The 19,832-nt window shown below is 39.7% G+C and overlaps 1 protein-coding gene across 1 annotated transcript in view; it reads right to left on the reverse strand.

Annotated features, from left to right (window-relative positions):
- The window catches only part of TTC3 (tetratricopeptide repeat domain 3), a 132,483-nt gene that overhangs the window by 10,992 nt on the left and 101,659 nt on the right, over positions 1–19,832 (reverse strand). The window contains exons 35-40 of the mRNA XM_080826135.1: positions 17,136–17,275; positions 14,170–14,238; positions 13,102–13,198; positions 11,616–11,716; positions 8,794–8,884; positions 8,265–8,366 (exon numbers count right to left, since the gene is read on the reverse strand). Of these exons, the coding sequence (XP_080682261.1) occupies positions 8,265–8,366; positions 8,794–8,884; positions 11,616–11,716; positions 13,102–13,198; positions 14,170–14,238; positions 17,136–17,275 (600 nt within the window). The remainder of the gene's footprint in view (positions 1–8,264; positions 8,367–8,793; positions 8,885–11,615; positions 11,717–13,101; positions 13,199–14,169; positions 14,239–17,135; positions 17,276–19,832) is intronic.

Below are 19,832 nucleotides of genomic sequence, written 5' to 3' on the forward strand. Positions count from 1 at the left end.
TATCAAACTCTACTATCTTATTCAGTTCAACAGAGAGAAAAATGTTTTTCTATGGAGAGAAGAAAATGGATCTCAACAGAATTTATTACTCAGTTTAAAGTAGCCAAACCTTTTTTTTTTTTTTTTTAAGATTTTACTTACTTATTTGACAGACAGAGATCACAAGTAGACAGAGAGGCAGGTAGAGAGGGAGGGGGAAGCTGCTGAGCAGAGAGCCCGATGCGGGGCTCGATCCCAGGACCCTGAGACCATGACCTGAGCTGAAGGCAGAGGCTTTAACCCACTCAGCCACCCAGGCGCCCCAAGGTGGCCAAACATTTTAATGTTTTATTTATTTATTTTTTAAAAAGATTTTATTTATTTATTTGAGAGAGAAAGCACAAGCAGGAGGAACACAAACTTTTTGTTTATTTTAATTTTCTTAAAGATTTTATTTATTCATTTGAGAGACAGAGAGAGCATAAGCAGGGGGAAAGGCAGAGGGAGAGAGAGAAGGAGACTCCCCACTGAGCTGGGAGCCTGATGTGGGGCTCCATCTCAGGACCTGGAGATCATGACCTGAGCTGAAGGCAGATGCTTAACCATCTGAGCCACTAAGGTGCTCCACATTTTTTTTTATTTTTAAAGATTTTATTTATTTATTAGAGAGAGAGAGAGAGCACAAGCAGGAGGGGCGGCAGGCAGAGGGAAAGGGAGAAGCAGACCCCCTGCAGAGCAGGGAGCCCCACCCAGGGCTGGATCCCAGGACTCTGGGATCACAGTCCGAGCAAAAGGCAGACAATCAACCAACTGAGCCACTCAGGCACCCAAACATTTTCTGGCAGGTGAAACCACAATAAGCTTGCATGCTTAGTATGCAAGGTACTGGCTAGAATGAGACTTTCAAGATCAAGCTCCCGAGTGTAGTCACCTATGTTAAAGAGACTTAACACACATGACAGAAGGGTCACAGGGTGAGGCACAAATGTGGGCGGCCTTGACTGGGCTTTTAGGAAGAGGCAGAAGGTGGAGGGTGAGGCTGTTGCTCCAGGCTGGGGAACAGCCCAAAGGTCTGCCAGTGGCAGGAAGGTGCTAATCAGGATGTAAGGAAAACAGTCTCCTTACAGAAGACTATTTCACAACCAGAAGATTTTAATGTCCCCAAATATTCTGAAACCTACCTCTAATCAACTCTTGAATAGAGTCCCCCTTTAAATTCTTATAGTCAGATCTCCTTTGGTCTTAATTCTTTTCAATTTGATATTGGCTGAGCATCTGCTCTGTGCCCAAATAAGAAATACGTACCCGAGAATACAATAAAGTGATACTCAGTGTAGCCATATTTTAAAGTCCACAATACAGAAATGGTTTTCCTTTACTGTGCTGCATATTTTAAAATACAAAGCCAGAGGAGAGGAGTCAAGATGGTGGCGAAGTAGCAGGCTGAGACGACATCAGGTAGCAGGAGATCAGCTAGATAGCTTATCTAACCACTGCGAACACCTACAAATCCAACGGGAAATCGACGAGAAGAAGAGCAACAATTCTAGAAACAGAAAATCAACCACTTTCTGAAAGGTAGGACCTGTGGAGAAGTGAATCCAAAGTGACGGGACGAAAGACCGCGGGGGGAGGAGCCGGCTCCCAGCAAGTGGCGGAGCAACGGAGCACTAAATCAGGACTTTTAAAAGTCTGCTCCACGGAGGGACATCGCTCCAGAGGCTAAACCGGGGGAAGCCCACGTGGGGTCAGTGTGGCCCCAGGTCCCGCAGGGTCACGAAAGGATCGGGGCTGTCTGAGTGTTGCAGAGCTCACAGGTATTAGAGCGGGGAAGCCGGCTACAGTGACAAAGCTGAGGAGTGAGCTCTCAGCTCGGGGTTACCTTGAACCGGTCGCAGGCTGGGTGAGCTCAGAGCGTGGCCAGAGGCCAGGGAGATGAAGTGACTGAGCACTCTTCTCCAAGCACACGGCTGGAGGCCAGGGAGATGAAGTGACTGAGCACTCTTCTCCAAGCACACGGCTGGAGGCCAGGGAGATGGGGGCGGTTGGGCGCTTTTCTCTGAGGGCGCACTGAGGAGCGGGATCCCGAGCTCTCAGCTCCTCCAGGCCGGAGACTGGGCGGCCGCCATTTTCATTCCCGTCCTTAGGACTCTACGGAAATTGCTCAGGGGACAAAAGCTCCCGAAAGCAAACCGAGGGGATTACTTAGCCCGGCCCCTGGTAAGGGTGGTGCAATTCTGCCTCGGGCAAAGACACTTGAGAATCACTACAACAGGCCCCTCCCCCAGAAGATCAACAAAAAGCCAGCCAAGACCAACTTCACTCACCAAGAACAGCAGAATTCCAGAGGAGGAGAAAGCAAATCTTATCTGGACAAAATGACAAGGCGGAAAAACTCACAACAAAAAAAAGAACAAGAGGCAGTACCGAAGGCTGGGGACCTAATCAATACGGACATTGGTATATGTCAGATCTAGAGTTCAGAATGACGATTCTCAAGGTTCTAGCTGGGCTCGAAAAAGGCATAGAAGATATTAGAGAACCCCTCTCTGGAGAGATAAAAGCCCTTTCTGGAGAAATAAAAGAACTAAAATCTAACCAAATAAAAGAACTAAAATCAAAAAAGCTATTAATGAGGTGCAATAAAAAATGGAAGCTCTTACTGCTAGGATAAATGAGGCAGAAGAAAGAATTAGTGACATAGAAGACCAAATGACAAAGAATAAAGAAGCTGAGCAAGAAAGAGACAAATAAATACTGGACCACGAGGAGAGAATTCGAGAGATAAGTGACACCATAAGACGAAACAACATTAGAATAATTGGGATTCCAGAAGAAGAAGAAAGAGAGAGGGGAGCAGAAGGTATATTGGAGAGAATTACTGGAGAGAATTTCCCTAATATGGCAAAGGGAACAAACATCAAAATCCAGGAGATGCAAAGAATGCCCCCCAAAATCAATAAAAGTAAGTCCACACCCCATCACCTGATAGTAAAATTTACAAGTCTTAGTGACAAAGAGAAAATCCTGAAAGCAGCCCGGGAAAAGAAGTCTGTAACATACAAGGGTAAAAACATTAGATTGGCAGCAGACTTATCCACAGAGACCTGGCAGGCCAGAAAGAACTGGCATGATATATTCAGAGCACTAAATGAGAAAAACATGCAGCCAAGAATACTATATCCAGCTAGGCTATCATTGAAAATAGAAGGAGAGATAAAAAGCTTCCAGGACAAACAAAAACTGAAAGAATTTGTAAACAACAAACCAGCTCTACAGGAAATATTGAAAGGGGTCCTCTAAGCAATGAGAGACCCTAAAAGTAGTAGACCAGAAAGAAACAGAGACAATATACAGTAACAGTCACCTTACAGGCAATACAATGGCACTAAATTCATATCTCTCCATAGTTACCCTGAATGTTAATGGGCTAAGTGCCCCAATCAAAAGACACAGGGTATCAGAATGGATAAAAATACAAAACCCATCAATATGCTGCCTACAAGAAACTCATTTTAGACCCGAAGACACCTCCAGATTTAAAGTGAGGGGGTGGAAAACAATGTACCATGCTAATGGACATCAGAAGAAAGCTGGGGTGGCAATCCTTATATTAGATCAATTGGATTTTAAGCCAAAGACTATAACAAGAGATGAGGAAGGATGCTATATCATACTCAAAGGGTCTGTCCAACAAGAAGACCTAACAATTTTAAATATCTGTGCCCCTAACAAGGGAGCAGCCAACTATATAAACCAATCAAAGAAAGACATCGACAATAATAGAATAATACAATAATAGTAGGGGACTTTAACACTCCCGTCACTGAAATGAACAGATCATCTAAGCAAAAGGTCAACAAGGAAATAAAGGCCTTAAATGACACACTGGACCAGATGGATGTCACAGATATATTCAAAACATTCCATCCCAAAGCAACAGAATACACATTCTTCTTTAGTGCACATGGAACATTCTCCAGAATAGACCACATCCTGGGTCATAAATCAGGTCTCAACCGGTATCAAAAGATTGGGATCATTCCCTGCATATTTTCAGACAATGCTCTGAAGCTAGAACTCAATCACACGAGGAAATTTGGAAAGAACCCAAATATATGGAGACTAAACAGCGTCCTTCTAAAAAATGAATGGGTCAACCAGGAAATTAAAGAAGAATTGAAAAAATTCATGGAAACAAATGATAATGAAAACACAACGGTTCAAAATCTGTGGGACACAACAAAGGCAGTCCTGAGAGGAAAATATACAGTGGTACAAGCCTTTCTCAAGAAACAAGAGCTGGGGCGCCTGGGTGGCTCAGTGGGTTAAAGCCCCTGCCTTCGGCTCAGGTCATGATCCTGGGGTCCTGGGATCGCGTCCCGCATCAGGCTCTCTGCTTCAGGGGAGAGCCTGCTTCCCCATCTCTGTCTGTGCCTGCCTCTCTGCCTACTTGTGCTCTCTGTCTGTCAAATAAATTAAAAAAAAAAAAAAAAAAAAAAAAGAAACATGAACTGTCTCAAACATACAACCTAACCCTACACCGCAAGGAGCTGGAGAAAGAACAACAAAGAAAGCCTAAACCCAGAAGGAAAAGAGAAATCATAAAAATCAGAGCAGAAATCAATGAAACAGAAACCAAAAAAACAACAGAACAAATCAACGAAACTAGGAGCTGATTCTTTGAAAGAATTAATAAGATTGACAAACCCCTGGCCAGACTAATCAAAAAGAAAAGAGAAAGGACACAAATAAATAAAATCATGAATGAAAGAGGAGAGAGCACAACCAACACCAAAGAAATACAAATTACAAAAACATACTGTGAGCAACTCTACGCCAACAAATTCGACAATCTGGAAGAAATGGATACATTTCTAGAGACATATAAACTACCACAACTGAACCAGGAAGAAATAGAAAACCTGAACAGACCCATAACCAGTAAGGAGATTGAAACAGTCATCAAAAATCTCCAAACAAACAAAAGTCCAGGGCCAGATGGCTTCCCAGGGGAATTCTACCAAACATTTAAAGAAGAATTAATTTCTATTCTCCTGAAACTGTTCCAAAAAATAGAAATGGAAGGAAAACTTCCAAACTCATTTTATGAGGCCAGCATCACCTTGATCCCAAAACCAGACAAGGATCCCATCAAAAAAGAGAATTACAGACCAATATCCTTGATGAACACAGATGCGAAAATTCTCACCAAAATACTGGCCAATAGGATTCAACAGTACATTAAAAGGATTATTCACCACGACCAAGTGGGATTTATTCCAGGGCTGCAAGGTTGGTTCAACATCCGCAAATCAATCAATGTGATACAATAATATAAAATGATACAATTAATAAAAGAACGAACAAGAACCATATGATACTCTCAATAGACGCTGAAAAAGCATTTGACAAAATGCAGCATCCCTTCCTGATTAAAACTCTTCAAAGTGTAGGGATAGAGGGCACATACCTCAATATTATCAAAGCCATCTATGAAAAACCCAACACAAATATCATTCTCAACAGAGAAAAACTGAAAGCTTTTCCGCTAAGATCAGGAACACGGCAGGGATGTCCATTATCACCACTGCTATTCAACATAGTACTAGAAGTCCTAGCCTCAGCAATCAGACAACAAAAAGAAATTAAAGGCATCCAAATCAGCAAAGAAGAAGTCAAACTATCACTCTTTGCAGATGATATGATACTATATGTGGAAAACCCAAAAGACTCCACTCCAAAACTGCTAGAACTTGTACAGGAATTCAGTAAAATGTCAGGATATAAAGGCAATGCACAGAAATCAGTTGCATTTCTTTACACTAACAACAAGACAGAAGAACGAGAAATTAAGGAGTCGATCCCATTTACAATTGCACCCAAAACCATAAGATACCTAGGAATAAACCTAGCCAAAGAGGCAAAAAATCTATACTCAGTATAAAGTACTGATGAAAGAAATTGAGGAAGACACAAAGAAATGGAAAAATGTTCCATGTTCATGGATTGGAAGAACAAATATTGTGAAAATGTCTATGCTACCTAAAGCAATCTACACATTTAATGCAATCCCTATCAAAATCCCATCCATTTTTTTCAAAGAAACAGAACAAATAATCCTAAAATTTATATGGAACCAGAAAAGACCTTGAATAGCCAAAGGAATATTGAAAAAGAAAGCCAAAGTTGGTGGCATCACAATTCCAGACTTCAAGCTCTGTGACAAAGCTGTCATCATCAAGACAGTATGGTACTGGCACAAAAACAGACACAGACCAATGGAACAGAATAGAGAGCCCAGAAATAGACCCTCAACTCTATGGTCAACTAATCTTCGACAAAGCAGGAAGGAATGTCCAATGAAAAAAGACAGCCTCTTCAACAAATGGTGTTGGGAAAACTGGACAGCCACATGCAGAAAAATGAAATTGGACTATTTCCTTACACCACACATGAAAATAGACTCAAAATGGATGAAGGACCTCAATGTGAGACAGGAATCCATCAAAATCCTTGAGGAGAACACAGGCAGCAACCTCTTTGACCTCAACCGCATCAACTTCTTCCTAGGAACATCGCCAAAGGCAAGAGAAGCAAGGGCAAAAATGAACTATTGGGATTTCATCAAGATCAAAAGCTTTTGCACAGCAAAGGAAACGGTTAACAAAACCAAAGACAACTGACAGAATGGGAGAAGGTATTTGCAAACGACATACCAGATAAAGGGCTAGTATCCAAAATCTATAAAGAGCTTAGCAAACTCAACACCCAAAGAACAAATAATCCAATCAAGAAATGGGCAGAGGACATGAATAGACATTTCTGCAAAGAAGACATCCAGATGGCCAACAGACACATGAAAAAATGCTCCACATCACTCGGCATCAGGGAAATACAAATCAAAACCACAATGAGATACCACCTCACACCAGTCAGAATGGCTAAAATTAACAAGTCAAGAAATGACAGATACTGGCGAGGATGCGGAGAGAGGGGAACCCTCCTACACTGTTGGTGGGAATGCAAGCTGGTGCAACCACTCTGGAAAACAGTGTGGAGGTTCCTCAAAAAACTGAAAATAGAGCTACCATATGACCCAGTGATTGCACTATTGGGTATATATCCTGAAGATACAAACGTGGTGCTCCAAAGGGGCACGTGCACCCAAATGTTTATAGCAGCAATGCCCACAATAGCCAAACTATGGAAAGAACCTAGACGTCCATCAACAGATGAATGGATAAAGAAGAGGTGGTGTATATATACAATGGAATACTATGCAGCCATCAAAAGAAATGAAATCCTGCCATTTGCGACAACGTGGATGGAACTAGAGGGTATTATGCTTAGCAAAATAAGTCAATCGGAGAAAGACAACTATCATATGATCTCCCTGATATGAGGAAGTGGAGATACAATGTGGGGAGCCTGGGGGTGTAGGCAAAGAAAAAATGAAAGAAGATGGGATTGGGAGGGAGACAAACCATAAAAGACTCAATCTAAAAAACAGACTGAGGGTTGTTGGGGGGAGGGGGGATGGGAGAGAGTGGTGGGGATATGAACATTGGGGAGGGTGTGCTATGATGAGTGCTATGAAATATGTAAACCTGGCGATTCACAGACCTGTACCCCTGAGGATAAAGATACGTTATATGTTTATTAAAAATTTTAAAAAATAATAAATAAAATAAATAAAATACAAAGCCAGGTTCAGCAATCACTATTATTCAAAAGATTCAGCAAATACCTTAAATTAGCAGTAAAATACGACAGATCAGATCAACAAAACCTTTGTATGTCTCAGGTATAGCACTTTTTTGTCTATATTTGATGAAAAAACAAATGTTAATTTTGGTCCTATGCCCACAGTATCTAGGAATAAGACTATATCTGTAGACAGAGTTGGTCTAAATCACAGGCAGCTGATCCTCTTGGATCACTCATTCACACACAGAAAACACATACACCAGTATCCAGAGAAGAAAGCAGATGTACCAGCCCTGTGTTTACTATAGTCCTGTCCTCAGACACTCACATAGGAAGATTCATCTTCCATTTATATTAGAATGTTTATTATAAAGCATAAAGGGTTACCCAGCACCACCAATAATGAAAGCACTAAGGCAACTTATTAATCCATTTCATCCCCACTCCTAAAATACAAACAACAAACATCTGGTCTGGCCAAATAAGAAAGAAACTGTGGTTTACTGTTCTGTTTTCTTTTCTTCACACGCACAAAAAGAAAAAAGTGAGAAAAAAAGAAGGTGTGACAGACTTACTGTGCTGCAGATAGGAAATGAAAGTTCGGGAATCTCCACTTTAGAAAGTTCACTGAGCCGAGAGCCATTTTTAACTGCCTGAATTTGTTCTTCATACTGAGACTGTAGGTAGAAGGGAAAGTATTAAGCTCGTCTAATAAATTCCCAGGGAAAACCACCATTGTGAATTATATTTTTTTCTTACTATATATTTACAAATGGTCAACAATCTTCCAGGAAATATAACGGAGATGCAAAGTATCAGAACAATTACTTCTTGAAAGAAGTTCAAAATTAGATCTCATTAATCAGAATGCTCTATAGCCTTATCAAATATAACTTCTCTAATTTTCTCAATTACAGGCAGAGTTTAAGACAGCTAATTAAGAAAACAGCATTACTTTCAGGAAAAACTTTTAATAATTACAACAAAAAAATACATATTGCCTTTAACAGTTTAAAAAAGAGTTTCAGTGACACTAACCTACCTCCTGAGAACTATAATCATCATATAGGTTTTGAAAGAATTACAAAATATTTTATAACTTACCTTTGCTTTCTCAATTTCTTTTCTAACCTTAGAAAGAAACGATTCCCATGAATGTACATCAGACTCCATATCAGGGTAAGCTGCAGAATCACTGAAACAGCAGAAAAACATGAAATCACTTACTGTCTACTTCAGAAATGTTTTTAAAAGTTAAAAACACTAAAGTGCAAATGAAAACATGTAAACATGAGAAAGATTACATATACATTATTTTCTTAAAGATTTTATTTGACAGAGAGAGAGAGACAGCAAGCACAAGCAGGGGGAGAGGCAGGCAGAGGGAGAGGGTGAAGTAGGCTCCTTGCTGAGCAAGGAGCCCGATATGGGGCCCGATCCCAGGACTGGGGAATTATGATCTGAGCAGAAGATTGGCACTTAACCAATTGAGCCACCCAGGCCCCCCAGAAAGATGTATTTAACATGATCACACATGCAAAACTATTTTTCTTGGAGATTTATTTATTTTAGAGGGTCCACGAGAGTGCTCACATGTTGGGGGAAGGGTAGAGGGATAAAATCTTCAAGCAGACTCCCCACTGAGTGTGGAGCCCAATGTGGGGTTCCATCTCACAACCCTGAGATCGTGACCTGACCGGAAATCAAGACTCAGATGCTTAAGAGACTGAGCCACCCAGATGCCCCACATAGAAAACTATTTTTAAACAATTATATATCTTACAGACTCACCAGTAGAAACACTTGAGGAAATCTTAATTATTGATCAACCAAACTTCCCGAACTGGTGGGCAGACAGCATATTCTCCTGAATTTTAATTTCTTGCCCTAAATTTGAAGATCTGACCATTTTTCATTTAACATCTTCGTGTTTAACATCAAAGGCTGTTTTTGCATTAAAAAAATAAAAGGGCAACCTGGAACACTGAAACATTTCAATAAAACCTCACCCTCACCTTATGGTAAAATAAAGGGTGGGGCCTAACAGACTGGTAAGTTTATACCTCAGCACCTTTACTGAAAGTGACAAACAAGCTTTCCATTCCTAACTGGGAAGATCAATAACATTATCAATCCATGGTTGTATCAGTTCTCATTATATATCTTGAGGAAAAACCAGAACATTCCTTTTACATCTTTTCTCTTTCCCTATCCTTTGATGGAATGAAAGAGTTCATACAAAATCCCTAAGAAAGAAGCTACATGTACTGTGGCGCTTCATGAGGAAGTTGACACTACCAGATGGAAGGTCTGAGAGCTCTATTTCCAGAGCTGCCATAATGTGTGGCGCCTTTTGGCACCACTGGTCTCCACTTCAGCTGTACCAGTTTTGTCATTCGAATCAGCATATTAGTTTTCTCTCATTAGAAAGGTTTTCTCATGTGAAAAAAACGGTATCTTGAAAAAATCAAGAAATAAAAACTGTTAGAACTTTTTCCATGACCCACAGAGGGTCAACACTGAGAGTTGAAGTATAAAATAAAAAGCATAGAGAAGGATGAAAAACCTGACTGTGGAATATGATAAAGAGACCAGATGAAAAGTAATCCCTTATATGAAAATCCACACAGAAAGTGCTGAGGCTAGACTGAAGAAGACCCTTTAGAATTCCCAGGTAAACCTTATTCCAAAACCGAAGTCAAACAAAAATAAGCAAAGATTATGAAGACTTGAGGGCGCCTGGGTGGCTCAGTGGATTAAAGCCTCTGCCTTCCGCTCAGGTCATGATCCCAGGGTCCTGGGATGGAGTCCTGCAACGGGCTCTCTGCTCGGCGGGGAGCCTGCTTTCCCTCCTCTCTCTCTGCCTGCCTCTCTGACCACTTGTGATCTCTGTCTGTCAAATAAATAAATAAAATCTTAAAAAAAAAACAAAAAACAGATTATGGAGAGTTGAAAAAAGGGCCACAGGTGAGTATCTTTGGAAGTGACATTCCATTCTCAGTCTACCACTAAAACTGTTAAGTGACTATTCTTATAGAAAGTAATTTTTTAAAAAGTTTGAAAATGTGATCATCATTCCAGAAATTTATTGCATGGAAATGATTAATGATGTGCATAAAAATTTAGCTACAAGGAAACTCACTGAAGTGCAGCTTTTATTAATAGAATGTGCAAATAACCTGACTCTACCATCGCAGTGTTGTTTAATAAATCACAACACATTTGTATGCTAGAACACTATCCAACTTCACAAAATTAGGTTAGAGAAATGTAATTATTGATATGAAAGTAAGTTTCCTATATATTACTTAGTGGAAAAAACCCATAAATTCTATTTTTTTTCAAACATTTAATGATTACGATTTATTCCAAAATACTAACTAGTTACACATCAATTTAGAATTATGGATAATCTTTATCAGTTTTGTTTGTATAGTTTGATATTTCTACAATTGAACATGTATTGACTGTATAACTATTAAAAATAAAACGGTCTTGGGGTGCCTGGGTGGCTCAGTGGGTTAAAGCCTCTACCTTCGGCTCAGGTCACAATCCTAGGTTCCTGGGATCAAGCCCCGCATCGGGCTCTCTGCTCAGCAGGGAGCCTGCTTCCCTTCCTCTCTCTCTGCCTGCCTCTCGGCCTACTGGTGATCTCTGTCAAATAAATAAATGAAATCTTTTTAAAAAATAAAATAAAATAAAATGGTCTTGGCGCACCTGGGTGGCTCAATCAGTTAAGCATCTGATTTTGGCTCAGGTCTTAATCTCAGGGTGATGAGTTCAAGCCCCTTGTTGGCCTCCATGCCCAGCCCACATTTAAAAAAAAAAAAAAAGGTCCTAATATAAACATTTTTTTCTCAGATCAGCTCTAATCTGGATTTACTAAATGACATGCCAAAACGAACATCTGTGATACCACACAGTACCTGCCCAGAAGCTTCAGGTTCTTAAGATACCCTTCTGCCTGTGATTCCAGGATCTGTAATTTGTACACATCCATGTCCTTCCAGTTCTCAAGCACGGATACCTAACATTAGATTAAAAAGTGTTTAAGTATTTTAAGATAGTGAAACAAACTATTTTAGGTTGTTAAAACCTAAACATTCTGGACTACTTTCAAGTTTCTTCTTAAATGACAGATGATGACAGAATCACTAGAACCTGGATTATGTCATAATTTCACACAAGTGAATAGGAATTAAACAAAACTGGATTTGAATACAGAGTAGCATAATGACAGTAAAATTATTTTACCTTCAATGATACATTTTCTCAGATACGGAACTTTCCACATGGCTTACCGCTTGAGCCATGTACGAGCACAGAGCCAGGCTACCTGCATGGATACACCTGATGTGCATTACCTATGGTCCTGTTCCTGGAAAGCAGAGGGCCAGGGGCTTGCAGAATAACCCCAAGGCTGCACCCTCTCAAATTCAAAGGCCTCCGAGAAGTTGTTCTCACTATGAGCTTCAAAAGCCTTTGGGGCAGGTTTTTAAAACTTTAGACTCTTTAGCTTCCCAATAAGCCTACTGGCCATTTTCATTAAGTCACTAACAGAAATACAGAAGTGCTTTGTTTTAATGCAGGTGTCAGTCCCGGACCCACGAGGCAGACGGGCTGGCCAAATGGTGGTAAATGGGATCTGAAGAAGCTTATGAATACAGATGTGGGCATAGGACCCAAAAATATGTGTACTTTGGCTTTCTTCCCCTCTCTTATCCTTAGAAGCAACTGCACAGCCGATATTTAATCAAAAGTGCATCTGTGGACTACATAAGCTAAGCTTTTTTTTTTTAATTTCCCAGAATAATCACAGATATATACACCAACCAAGAACATGACTTCTCAATTGGAAAAACAAAGACAGCCATATTTTGGGAACTAAATAAAATAGAGCCAGAGGTCAATATTTTGATTTTTGTCTTAGCAGTGTCTCAAACAGTACACTGACATTGGTATATGTTCTTCTGGGGGAAAAAGCATATTCTTTCTTTTTGAGAGTATATTAATAAATGGAACATTTTCAAGTTCTTCTAGTACTGGCAAGTATGTTTTATGATTGGCTACTTCATGGTGTATCACTTAATTACATATGATAAAGCCATTCTAAGCGTACAGCATGGAAAAGGACTGAATTACAATAATAGTTAAGCAGATCGCAAAATTTGGTTTACACCGTGGGTACAGCGTGTAACACAATGTAAGCTTAAGGGTAAAAAAACATTAAAATGTGATAGGCAAGGAAAAAGCAGCTATTTCTGGGAGGTAGGATTATGGGTGACAGGATGTCCCCTGGACTCCACACCTTTTGGCAATGCCGTTATGCCGCATATGTAATTGAATAGAAAGTAAACATACGTTGCCGTATACGTTGCCATATCTGTCCATCACCAAGTGTCTTAGACTCACCTCTGCAGCCACAGCTCTTCGAAGACTCTCTTCATAATTCTCCTTCCCTTTCTTTATACATTCTTCTACTTTCATTTTCTCATTTGTAAATGTATTACTGCAAATATTAAGGAAAAAACTTCTTGAAAACAAAACCAAACCAAACCAGTGAGATAACCAAAGGCCTAGCTTTGAATCATGCCACAGACAGACTTATATAACATCCTCTAAAGTACATTCTTGCCTAGTATCTGACTATTGCATACACAGACTCATATGCCCTTTTTGCACTTCACAAATGATCAAAGGAATACATAAAATTGAGTGTTTGGTGGAAATGCTGAGAAACCGGTTCGTCCTTTTTATGAGGACAGGTGGAGTGCAATCTGCCTATATCAATAAGCTTTATAGAACATTCCCTCATCCTTTCTGTCAGAAATTCTGTTTTGACACACATTACAAGGAAATAACTCAAAGGAAAAAAGTAATATGTACAAAGTTATTCATGGAAATATGTTTATAAGAGTTAAAAAGAGAGGCCAAAAATCATGACGTGAATGGAAATGTATACGTGAAATAATATTCAAAGAAATGCGAACACAACTGCTTAACTACTGGATACACTAGCTACCAGTATGTAAACACATTATTTCCATTAATAAAGATTAAAAGGAAAACATTTTATAGGTTCATAATAAAAACCTTAAATAAACTTATCATTGTAGAGCAACAAACTACCATAGCAAAGTTGAGATTGTTATTTTAAGTAACACGAAATAAAGGTTTTAAAAAACACACTTTTAGTTTCAGAATTCAAAAGAAGAGTAGTCAACAATAATAAATTCAGGATTTTTTAACTGACAATGTGAAATAAAGTAGTAGGAACATCATAAAATAAAAATACTCAAAGAATAAATGTATTTACATGTTAATTTAAAGAATAAAATAAAAACAAGTAAAGAACAGAAACACATAATTATTCTTGAAAAATAGACAAGCTACAACAATAGACTTAGAAGCCTAATGTGCTGGTGCCTCTGGTTTTAAAAGTATAGTAAGACAGTAAAAACAAATTTAAGCTTAATTTGCCTGATTTCAAGGGACTGATCCAGAAGTAATTCATGTTCCTTATCCTTTCCATCATTTTCCTGGGTACATCTATGAAAGAAAATCACCAAATTTCAATTAATTTTCAAGTATTTTTTTTAATTTTTATTTGTTTTAATTTTCAAATATTTTTAAAGACACGATCCCACACAGTAAATTCTACCTATATCCATTCAAACATTTTTTGAATTCCCTGTAAATTTCTACATTTTTATTTTATTTCTACTATCTTAGAAACAGGCAAACAATTTGGGTGGGTTTCCTTTCATGCCTGGAGGGCAGAAACCTTTTCTTCACCCTGGGTCATATGTTTGAGTGTAGACCACCCTATCTCAGTTCACTGCAAGGAAAGCCCCATGGGGTTCAACGTGACCCAGAAGAGTGCAGGTGTTGTTGATCATGATCGGTAGAACCAGCAGCTCTCACTCAAAATGAAAATAGCCTTCTAGTCCTTAAAACAGAACTTAAAGCCCAGTTAACACATACATCCAGTCTGATAACCCTACAAAACAAAGTGTACAAGTCTTTGATTTTAAAGCAAAACCCTGGGGGCGCCTGGGTGGCTCAATGGGTTAAGCCTCTGCCTTCGGCTCAGGTCATGATCCCAGGGTCCTGGGATTGAGCCCTACATCAGGCTCTCTGCTCAGCAGGGAGCCTGCTTCCCCCTTTCTCTCTGCCTGCCTCTCTGCCTATTTGTGATCTCTCTGTCAAATAAATAAAATCTTAAAAATAATAACAATAGTAATAAAGCAAAACCCTGTACAAGATGGACTCTGCCTTTCTTTCATTCTCTCCCACACAAATTTTCGTCATCTCTACTTGCTAAAAATTCTAAGAACCTAAATATTTAAGTGTCATTTTCACTTCCTTTGTAAAATACGTCCTCCTCTAAGTCTCAATACTGGACAGCCATCATTTCTCATATCCTTTGTACTTCTCTAAGAGATCCAAAAGGTTCTAAGATTTTACTTCAAAATCTAAATAAAAAATTTATCTGGAAATAAAAAAATCATCTGTAAAGTTTAAAAAACAATACACATAGAGAAGTCTGTAACTTATCTTTAAACAGAAAAAAGTGAGAAAAAATAAAGTGAAAAAAATCAATAAAACCTTATTCTGCAACAGAAACCATTAATTTTTATGATAGTACAGAAAATATTTTTTAAATAGCCTCATTTATTTTACCTAATTTGATTGTAAACTTGAATTGAGTATACAAAAATATATATTAAATATAAATAATCCTGAATTTTTTAATAACTTAACTACCAGCATGCTCAAATATTAAGAGGCATAGCAATCCCCTTTATCCATGGAGCGACAAGTTCCAAGACCGCCCCATGGATGCATGAAACCACAGACTGTACCGAACCTATGTTTCTTCCTAAACCTACACCTATGATAAAGTTCAAGTTGTAAATCAGGCACAGTAAGAGATTAACAACAATAAATAATAATAACTTAGAACAGTTATAACAATATATTGTAATGCAAGTTATGTGAATGTGGTCTTCCTCAAAACATCTTACTGCACTGTACTCACCCTTCTTGTGATGACGTGAGATGATGAAATGCCTATGCGGTGAGATGAGGTGAGGTGTGTGACACAGTGTTAGGCTATTACTGATCCCCTGACAACATGTCAGAAGGGGGATCATCTGAGCTTCTGGACTGCAGGTGCCCGAGAGTAACTAAAACCATGGAAAGTGACAATGATGGGGAGGGAAGGGGGAAATACTGTAAAGAGCTTTACAGACAGTATCATTTCCATAAATGTGTTCTGACGGAACTACTCTACTCTGAGCATACTCAAAATGATGTGCCACAGGAGTGTTTTATATGTCATAATTCTCTTAAGGACTACCTAAAAATGGCCCAAATGTAATGCCAGCAAGACTCGTAATAGAAGTCATCTGGTCAAATGGCATGGCTAATGGAAAAAGCACAAAGGTCCTGAACGGTGAGTGTGGTGGTGTGGCCCCAAGTGAACCATGCCTCCCATTCTTCATGCCCCTAAGTGTAAAGCAGACCTGCCAACTTGCTTTAAACAACAGATTGTGGTGGAAGTGATGCTCTGACAGTTCTGGGTCCAGACCCTCAGAAGACATGGCAGCTTCCACTCCTATCTCCTTGAAGCCTTCTGGTACCACATAAGAAGTCTGTCTACCATGCTGGAGACCACATGCCACATGGAGAGACCAACAGATAAAAGTCACATGGAAAGGGAACAACCCTGAAACTAAATGGAGAGAAGAGGCCAGGACATCCCAGCTGAGTGTAGCCCCCAGCCACATGGGGAACCACTGGCAAGACCAGCGTAACAGCCCAGTGGAACTCAGCCCAAGTTCCAAGATGAGGATCAAATAAAATGGCCGCTAATTTAAGCCACCAGGTTTGGGTGTTTTGTTAAATGCTGGTAGTTAACAATTAAGCTCAGGAATCATATGACATATCACTTTTTAGGGGGGAGAGGGATTAGGAATGGATCACAGAGAATCTCGAAACAAATGTGGCCCATCTGACAACTGCTTACCTGTATGCATTACCAAATCCTTCATAGCACAAGACCAAATTTTAATAATTTAAACATTCAAGATGAGAGTAATATAAATAATCATCTCAGAATCCTAGTGCAGGAAAGAGCCTTAGATCTAGACCAAGCCCCTCACTTTACAGATAAGGAAAACATGGGTCAAAGGTAATGTTCACAGTAAGGGGTGGTGTCCCCACTAGAAGGAATTCAGTTCTTTGCTGATTCATAGTCCCATTTTATCTGACAACAGGGTAAGTTTAGGAAAAGTTTTAGGTAAAATAATTTCCCACTGAATATTCTAAAAAATGTGATGAAAACAATATTTAAGTTTGTACTTTACCTGACATAGTCCGAAAAATATTAACAACCCCCTCCCCCAAGCAATAAAAATCATTGCCTTTCAGTCGTTACTTACGTCTCACTGGCATTTAAAACCTTTCTCATTTTCTTCATTAGTGCTTTCAGACTTTCTTGGATTTCTTTTTTCTCTTGCTGCCATTTTTTAATTTCCTTTTCCAGATCTTCAAGGAACCAATCTAATTCTGTCTTTGAGATCTAAAAACATGTTTAGAAAGTACTTAAATAGGAAGATTTACTTAAAAAAAAAACCAAAACAAACACCCAAAGACCAGAACTGTGGTGGTGCTCGCTTAATCGAAGACTCCAGTTTAGCAGAACACACACAGCCCTGGGCCTCACCTGCCCTCACCTACTCTCCCCAATCAGGCTGGGGGAGGCGGTCAAATATATAGGCACAGAGGCGTGACAGACTATCTGGTACTGAAGAAGGGCTTCTCAAAATCAGTAATTTCTGATTTCTGTCTTTAAAGATGAGATGCTAAGACACCTGAGTGGCTCAGTCAGTTAAGCATCTGACTCTTGGTTTCAGCTCAGGTCTGATCTCAGGGTCATGAGATAAAAGCCCCCGGTCAGGCTCTGTGCTCAGTAGGGAGTCTGCTTGAGTTTTTCTTTCCCTCTCCTCCTCCTTCCGGCTCTCTCTCTCTAAAATAAATAAATAAATCTTAAAAAAAGAAAAAAAATGAGATGCCATGTGGAGAGTGGATTCCAAGCAGTGGGAATGGCCAGGCAGAAGGATAAAAGAGTACAGCATGTCTGAAAAAAAGCAAGAGGCACTATGTGGCTGGGACACAAGGTGGACATATGGAAGGCAGGGCAGGGAGAACAGTACCCAAGATGCTTCGGGTTCAAATTATTAAAGGTCTTATAAGCCATGTAAGGAGGGTGGACTTTTTCCTGTAGACCATAGGGAGCCAGTGAAGTCTCAAGCAGGGCAGTGAGATGATGAGATTCTAGTTTTGGAAAAATAGCTTTGAAAGACAGAAATGGATTAGGATTGGGTAAGAAGGCCCATGAAAGCGTTAGACCAAAACAGTGGCCTTCACATCTTCTTGACTGTGACTCAAAATAACAAACACATTTTAATTATGATCCATAGCATGTGTATGTAATATATGTATGTATGTACACACACACAACTGAAAGAGAACTGCCTTTACTGAGATGCTGATATTTCTATTCTATTCGATTACTAAAAACAATGCTAGTCACCATTATTAAACTGATTTCACAGCTCAGTATGAATTATAACCCTTAATGTTAAGAACTCTAGGTAGAAGAAGGTAAAATCTTTTTTAAAAAATATTTTATTTATTTATTTACTTACTTAGTTCAAAGAAACAGAGAGACAGCACATCTAGGGGGAGGAGCATAGGGAGAGGGAGAAAAAGAATCTTAACCAGACTCAGGGCTGATTATGGAGCCCAGACATGGGCTCAATCCCATAACCCCAAGATCATAACCTGAGTCGAAATCATGAGTCTGGCACTTAACTGACTGAGCCACCCAGGTGCCCCGAAGGTAAAATCTTTTAAAATCTCACTGCAATACCCCAAGTCAGAGATAATAAGGATGATGGTGGTAACAGGAGGGATGATAAAAAGAAATAAAGGAAACTTTAAAGGAAGAGGACGTATGAGAGACCATGTATCTAAGTGGGACAGAAGACATAAAGTAGAGGTTGACAGAATTAAAGACAGGTTTCTACTTTCAAAGAATAGCTAAAAATCCCCTTAACAAAAAAGGAGAGCACAGAAGATATACTAAGCTAGGACATGAAAAAAAGATGTTAACCCAGATTTGGATGTTTAAATAAATCTACGAATAAACAATGAAATATGTGAGAACTCCATAATTTGGACCCTGCAGTCATTTTGATGGGACACAGCAGAAATTTACAAGTGTTTGACAGAGACTAAAAGTCAAAGGAATAAAAATACTCAGTGAATTCAAACAGCTTTCCACATAACCAGTTATAAAGGAACAACATGCTTCTAAGTCGTATTTCTCTATACAACAGGCACTTGGATTCTAGCACAGATTAGCACAGTGTGCTTTGCTCTTCAAAACAGACTTTCCCAATACAGTCAGTGTGCTATGCTCCTCAAAACAGACTTTCCCAATATGGGCAACTCCCACCCTATTCCAAAAGTCTGCTGAACACTTGATTGGTTGTCACTTAGAATGCATTTCCCCTTTTCAAGGGGAAAAGCCATGTTAGAAATGTCAGCTAAGGGGCACCTGGGTGGCTCAGTGGGTTAAAGCCTCTGCCTTTGGCTCAGGCCATGGTCTCAGCGTCCTGGGATCGAGCCCCACATCGGGTTCTCTGCTCGGCAGGGAGCCTGCTTCCTCCTCTCTCCCTGCCTGCCTCTCTGCCTACTTGTGATCTCTGTCAATTAAATAAGTAAAATCTTAAAAAAAAAGAAATGTCAGTTAAACGTCCACCAGTTCCTTCCAGGAAGCTCCTGGTTACAATGGTAAACCGGATACATGGAGGGCTATAGAGTTAATAGGGCAAGTCCCCAGACCACGAAGAGTCTGTGTAAAACCGTCTTAACCCTGGGTGCTGGAGACAGAGATGTGGTGCAGGGAAGGCAAAGAGGAAAGTGCAGAATCTTCTTTGCAGTCTGCTTGAAAAGATTCATGTCTGTCCGCAGTAGCTTCTCTCTTTTGGCATTCATTCCGTCCTCCAAGGACCCTTCTCCCACAACACCCTCAAGTTTCACTTGACCCCTCATTTAAGCACCCCTGAGCC

This window comes from Martes martes (assembly GCF_963455335.1).
Source record: "Martes martes genome assembly, chromosome: 1".
Classification (NCBI taxonomy): Eukaryota; Metazoa; Chordata; class Mammalia; order Carnivora; family Mustelidae; genus Martes; species Martes martes.